At 38.7% G+C, this 6,724-nt stretch overlaps 1 protein-coding gene across 2 annotated transcripts; it reads left to right on the top strand.

Moving 5' to 3' along the window:
• The first annotated feature begins 301 nt into the window (after positions 1-301).
• On the top strand, positions 302-5,669 carry LOC122303334. 2 transcript variants are annotated; one of them, XM_043115084.1, is made up of 2 exons: positions 302-1,420; positions 5,273-5,669. In XM_043115084.1, exon 1 carries the CDS (start codon positions 472-474, stop codon positions 1,390-1,392), a length of 921 nt encoding a protein of 306 aa, XP_042971018.1. In that variant the 5' UTR covers positions 302-471; the 3' UTR covers positions 1,393-1,420; positions 5,273-5,669. The 2 variants fall into 2 exon arrangements, with proteins under 2 accessions (XP_042971018.1, XP_042971017.1); XM_043115083.1 differs by having other exon boundaries at positions 304-1,397.
• Positions 5,670-6,724: the final 1,055 nt, after the last annotated feature.

The following is a 6,724-nucleotide window of genomic DNA, read 5'->3' as shown; positions in this document are numbered from 1 at the left end:
CGCGTAGACATTTACGACTGTAATTATTATTTCTCTTATTACTCATTCAATGTTACTCAAAATAATTATACAGGCGATAAAAAAATATCGTAAAATTTACTTTATATGTATATCTATTTCCCACTTAAAAGTCAATAAATTCAGACAAAAAACTGAAGATATTTTTGCCTCTTCACCTAGATAAAAATAGATGTTATGAAATTAATCTGTGTACCTTCTTACTATCTTAAAGTTTGGACAGGCGTTAATGAGACCTTATTGCTTTCATATGACCTTAGTAGAGAAAGTTTAGGAAAGCAAAATGGACATATAGTCAAAAATGAAGAAAAACCACTCTCTCTTGTCTCTTTGTTCAAGAAGCAAAGGGGATACGGTTGGCTGTTCAAGATTGTTCAAGATATTCAGTCTGTCACTAATAGAGAGAGATAAGGAAATGCCTTCCCATATGAGAGAGAGAAAGGAAAAGCGAAGATGCTCCCACTAAAGCTGGTACGCGCTCTGGTCTTGGGAGAAACCATTAACAACCCTTTGCAGCAATCCTGTGACCGCGATGACAATGACCATCTTGCTCGAGATGCCAATGATGTCCTTTCCCGTCACAAGCAGAGAAGAAGAAGGAGATTCAAAACCAGCGCTGACAAAATCACCATAATAAAATCCCCACTACTCCTATTCCTCCCAACAAAAGAGCTCATCACAGACACATACAGACTCGCCACCATAGCCAGAGACATGGGCATGGACTTGTACCCCACTCCATCTCTCTCTCACATCATTTTTGCATACCCATCATCATCGTCATCCTCCTCATCCCCATCAACCTCCTCCTCATCATCACCATACCCCATATCGTGGTCATCCTCATCGCTCTCATCCTCCTACTTACCAAATGATGCCGTTCCCCTCCCATTTCCTTCACTGACTACGGCCTCTCTCACCCACCTCCGCTCCTTTGTGACACTTTCCAAAGGCCTCTTCAAACTAGCCTTTATCAAGGTCGCCCATTCCCCTAGCAAAGCAACCGCCGACACCACGAGTAACTGGGATTGTTGCTCACTCTCTCTCTTCTCCCGGCTTACAGGCAATCGAATAGACACCATGGATGGCTTTTCTCGGTCTCTGGCAGGAATGGGTTGGACCCTTTTCAAGACCAACCAAAACCCATCTTCGGATTCCGGGGATGGGCGGGTTTCTGGTGGGAATTTGGTGTATTTGTTCAGGAAGGTCGGGTCCAGCCGGGTTCGGTTAGGGCGGGTAAATGGAGATGGTGGGAGTGGTGGAGAGTGCAGAATTAGGGAGTTGAGGTTGCCCCCATTGGATTTTGGGAATGCCCCTTTGAGGATTTTGCAGTACATTCTTCTAATGACTGATGATATCTTCTATCTAGCTTGATACTGGTAATTATATTATTTGAATATTGTTATGTTGGTTTTCTTTCAGTTACTTTATTTGCCCTTCTTGTATTGTTATGTGAAAATTTGATTTGAAGTCTTATGGTTTCAGATGGCTGTTTTTTTTTATGAAGTTTTTGTCTTTGTTCTGTTTTCTCCTTTCCGTGTTTGTTGATGTTGGTCTGTATAAATTGGAGTTGAAGCTTGTGATTTGTTGTTTGAGATGGGCTCTTTTGGGCAAATGTGTCAAATGGCTGTCTTTGGTCGGTCATTGTTCTACTTTAATATAATGGTTTTGCGGAGTGATGAACTTCAATACCCCAAAAGGAAAAGGAAAATGCTTCTATGAAAAAAAGGGTACACCACCACACCACCACCCCCCCACCCCAACAACAAAAAGAAAAAAAAAAAAAAAAAAAAAAAAAAAAAAAAAAAAAAAAAAAAAAAAAAAAAAACTGCATTTAGAATGCAGACTGCAGAGCAATGCCTAAAATCTCTTACTGCAACTTTGCTTAAAGGAGGTACGATGAAAAAGAGAAAATAATGAAGCGTGTTTTCCCTTTAGTCTGTAATTTTGGTGCCGTGTTAGGATTAGGATTTTTTGTGCAGATCGAAGTGATCAAGATTGATAGAAGGGAAGTTGGAAATATTTTATTCGGAATTTTTAATCCCACTGTGGATTCAATTGATTATAGTAACCTCAATAGATTATAACATTGAAGTCCATTGTGTAATGCATTGCTATTATTGATCTGTATTTCTGTTATCAACGCACAACTTGATCCCCTGGATGATTTTAACAAATAGTGTACTATCTGGTGTAGACTTTGATAAGTAAGTTGAAGCCGCTTGTATGGCTTTGGCTGAACATTAAGAATCCTAAACTAACCAATATATCTAATTGCTGTTGTCCATTGTATCTTTTAATTCCTGATCTGTGTTTAAATAATGAAGGTCTGTGGCATGATGTTCTAGCCTCCATCATTGGAAGCTTGAGACGTAAATAACAATCTATCATAAATTTCAATGATTAATATCAATATAGAGAATGGAAGTAATTTTGCAATGATATGCCATATGACTAGTTAAACTTTGAGATCTGATTCTTGATTCCACAGATAATCTGAAGGATAGAGAGATGGTTTTTTTTTTCCATAAGTTGGAAGGATTGAGAGATGTCAATCAACTAAACCAGACATTTCCCAAATATCTCTGACTTACAGTGGAAAAATAAACAAGCTCAGGAACGCTGCTGAATTTCTTTGAATTTAGTTTAAAGATTAAGTGAGAAAGTATGATTCAGTGCTTGTTGATCTGGAAAAGGAGCTAGAAGGCATGTGACAATATATATATTTTTGTCGGGGAACCTCTCCAAGGCAGGGCCCTTTGGACCCACCCTTGCAAAGTAAAGCCTGGTCTGTGCACCGTACTCTTGGAAGTTTCCCTTCACGGAACTGGTTAAATCGCTAGCTTTTCACTATGGGTGTAGCCCCAAAGGATTGTTTGCACCCATGAGGTGTTGAACCTTGGACCTTAAGTCGAAAAAATATATACCAGAAAGGTTGTATGGGTGTCATGCATGCTCATGATTTTTAGCCTTGCTTTTAAAATTTGGACATTGTTATCAATTAACCTTAATTTTAGTGATAGGCTTTTGGAGTCTTGGACATCTGTTCTGAACTGTACAGATCAAGTTTCACCATTTCCGTAGTTATACAGACACACAAAGTGGCCTCAATTGCCAGAGACATGGGTTATCACCCTCAAATGTAACCATCATATTGCCATATCTGTATGCTCCATGGCTTACCCTCATCGTCATTCTCGTTAAACTTTTTAAAAAATGGAAGAAGAAAGTAAAGAAAAACTAGAAGGATATAGAAATGAAAGAAAACAAGGAATGAATGTGGTTTGGCCTAAAAGCTTACATTCACAGCTTGTAAAGTCCAAGGGGCTACATCTTTTCTGTTGACTTGATTTTCTGTCACGTATTACAAGAGAGGTTTTTTTTTTAGAAGTATGTAGTACTAGAGAAATACAAGTTTGATACAGGTTCTATGGTTGCAGTAGTGGTATGGTAGGTGAAGTATATATGGTAGTTGGAGTACATTAACATACTCCTTCAAACTCAAGGTTTAAACCTGAGGCGTATCGAACCATGTGAAGGCATATGGGGACTGTATGTAGGCATATGTTGTTTGTGTATTGATAGGTCCAAACATGGATAGCATGGGTGTCAGTTGTGTAGGTTTTTGTTTTTTTTTTCAAACCTTGGACTGGGTGAGATGGAAGAGCTAGGTAAGGTTGAGTGGGCTAAGTTCAGACAAGACCACTTATAAAAAAAAAAAAAAAAAGGATAGATTTGATATGGACCTTGTTGACTGGATACAAGTTTTGAATGATCTGAACCCAGGTTTGGCAAGACCATGTAGGAAACTGGTTGGAGTTGGATTGCGATCTTTGTGTGTGGGTGTGAGGCATTCAGGACTCAGGCCTGTTGGGTGATTGGAGCATGAGTGTCATGTGCCCGTGTAAAGCACGTGCAAGGCTTGTTGTGTGTAAGGAGTGCATCTATGTGAAGCGTGTGGAGCATGCGAGCATAACAAGGCTTATCTCATATAGAGTGTGTGAAGCATGTTTAGTGGCAGCGATAACTACAGCTAACGTGCACGTGTTGCAGAGCTGGTGGGGTAGAATTCATCGATTCAAGAAATCAGCAACCTCTAAACTCGTTAATGGTGCTGGTGGCTGTGCAGCCTGTGTGGTCATGAGCAAAAGGCTTTAAGAGATGCATGGTTGAAGATCAACATCTTGTGGGCATGGTATAGATGGACATTAGCAGAGGTTATTAGTCAAGAACATGACCCACAAGGACACTAGATTTTGGTTAAAAAGTTTCCGACACTTTGGGAAAAAATTTATAGGTTTTAAGAACTCATCTCTGATAATATATTAAAACTTCCCAAGTTAGTGAACAAGCAGATTAAGCAAATACTCAAGAGAAACTTGTTTCTTTGTTTCTGTAGCTATTATTTGCATATAGTCCTGGCATCTTTCTACGATATTCTTTGTGGTTACCAACAGTAACTGATCAACCAATTGTTGGAGTTCAAAAGCATTTGCTTTTCCATTTTCATAAAAATGGATAATAAAGAATTACACAAGGAAACATGGAAAGGCAAAATGAGGAATTAACGTTATTATTGGACCTATATTGATGATCTGAAAAGTCTAAGGAGTTACATGTTAATATTTGATTAGGTTTTCTCTTGTATGTTATATGGTACTACAGAAAAAAGTGTACTGGTGATACAATCGTAGTATGGGTGTGTTGGATGAAGTACATCTCATAGGCGCAGTACACTAACAACTTTATTCTGTGTCATGATTCCCTCTTATGTATCTTCTCCTTCGTGGCGTCTATGCTTATATTTGCTGCTTTGCCAACTCAGAAGTTTTCTTATACTTTCTTTTTGCTGCTTTGCCAACATGCAAGTTTTTCGATGTGCCAATGTGTAGAAGTTTTCTTCAAGATAAGAGTTTTTATTTTCACTACATATTTAGATGTCCATGATGCCAAGTTTGCTTCTGTAAGATTGCCTTATGAAGGATGTGTGTGTGTGTGTGTGTGTGTGTGTGTGTTAGTAGTGCAGTTGTCTGAGTGTTATTTTAGTGCATGTGCAGGTTTTGCATCTTTGGCATTTCTCATTCTGGTTTTTGTCTTTCTTTGTTTGTTTGCCTAGTCTTTGTCATTGACAAATTTAGAATTGGTTCAAGAATTCGTTGTTTAGTTGGCATCTTTATTGTCAAATATCAGGCCCATCGTCTTTCTCTAAATGCGAAAGTAGTAAGGATTGATTTTGTCTGCATCTGCATTGCAGGGTTTGGTTCTCAGAGAATTTGATATGTAGAGGAGTGAAGAAGGCAGAGTGGAGAAGAAAATTTGGGTCTATCCGAAATTTGGAGTCATTTTGTTCCTCCTACTAGCATGAACTTGAGTAACTAACAAATTTCAAATTTGATCTCTTTTCCCTTGTTTTTTGTATAGTTTCCCCATTTTGTTCATGATAATGACTGGGTTTTATCTAATGGCTTCTCATGCCGCTGGGGTTCACCAGCTTTAGACTAACTTTTGTATTACATCCATACTTGTACCATGTATCAACTTTTTCTTACCCTTTTTTGATCTTTTTCCTCTTCTTGTTGACGAGGTCGTTATATACAATATACAACTACCATTACAGACAGCTATAATATCTTTAGATGTTACTTTGAAAATGTTTGATTTGATTAAGGGTAGTGAAGCTCTTCTCATGCCTTTCTCTTCTCTGTTCTCTCTCTCTCTCTCTCTCTGTTTTTTAACCATTCTTTGGTTGGCCCTTTCTTTCTCTAGGAGAGATTCAAAAGTTCAACAATAACATAGAGAGGAGCAGTTCATTCTTTATAATTGGTAATCCCAATTCCCAACTAGTGATTCCCACAGGTTGCCCTCAATTTAACAGTTCGCCTAGGCATTTTAGAGGATGGGTTTAGGTGACGTTAACTCGATGACTGATATGGGACTTTGACTATGTCAGCATTAAGCATTGGTTGTTCAAAAAATAAAAAATAAAAAGCACACTGCAATCAGTAGACCACCTTCCCCTAGCAGAATCTGTAGTTGCTTCCACCCGGAGCAGAACATGCACTGTTTATTTTCCCTCTTGTCCCTCACTTATAGCACTTGTTTAGTTCTTTGAACCACTGCCAGTATTCTTTCCTCTTGAAAGCCTTCCCAGATGGTTATTCCACACGGGAAATAGTAGCGGAAAAATATGTTGAGTCGGGTAAATGCAGTTTCTAAAGTCTTGGACAAACTGAGACGTCCGAGGTCAGATTCTGCTTGTACCATCATCACCATTGATGGCAGTGAGCTCCTCCCGAAGTCTAGCTCTGGGGATTACTCAATTTACTTCGAATTAGATTTCTTAAATGCTCACCGCAAAACCCACCCTTCACGTGAGTACAGTGGGTTTCAAGACGAGGAACCATTTTCAGTCCATCGAAAAAGATGCAGCAGCTCTAGGGGCGTGTTCAGTTTTCGACCTTGAACGTGTTGGGGCCATTTTATTTTTATTATTATTATTATTTATAAAAAAAAAAAAAAAACCCCATGCTGGACATAGGCTTTTACCTAGATCAGGTAATACGTCTGGTACCAAACATAACTAAGGAGTTCAGACTTCTAAGCCTAACTAATCTCTACCTCAACAATTTTTACATTACATAGATGGCAGGCGAAGAAGACAATGTATTAAAGATTTTGCTGTATCAACACATTTGGGGACTCTTTG

This window comes from Carya illinoinensis, chromosome 3 (assembly GCF_018687715.1).
Source record: "Carya illinoinensis cultivar Pawnee chromosome 3, C.illinoinensisPawnee_v1, whole genome shotgun sequence".
Taxonomy (NCBI): Eukaryota; Viridiplantae; Streptophyta; class Magnoliopsida; order Fagales; family Juglandaceae; genus Carya; species Carya illinoinensis.
The sequence above is the reverse complement of the archived record's forward strand: the minus strand, read 5'-3'. Positions and strand labels throughout refer to the sequence as shown.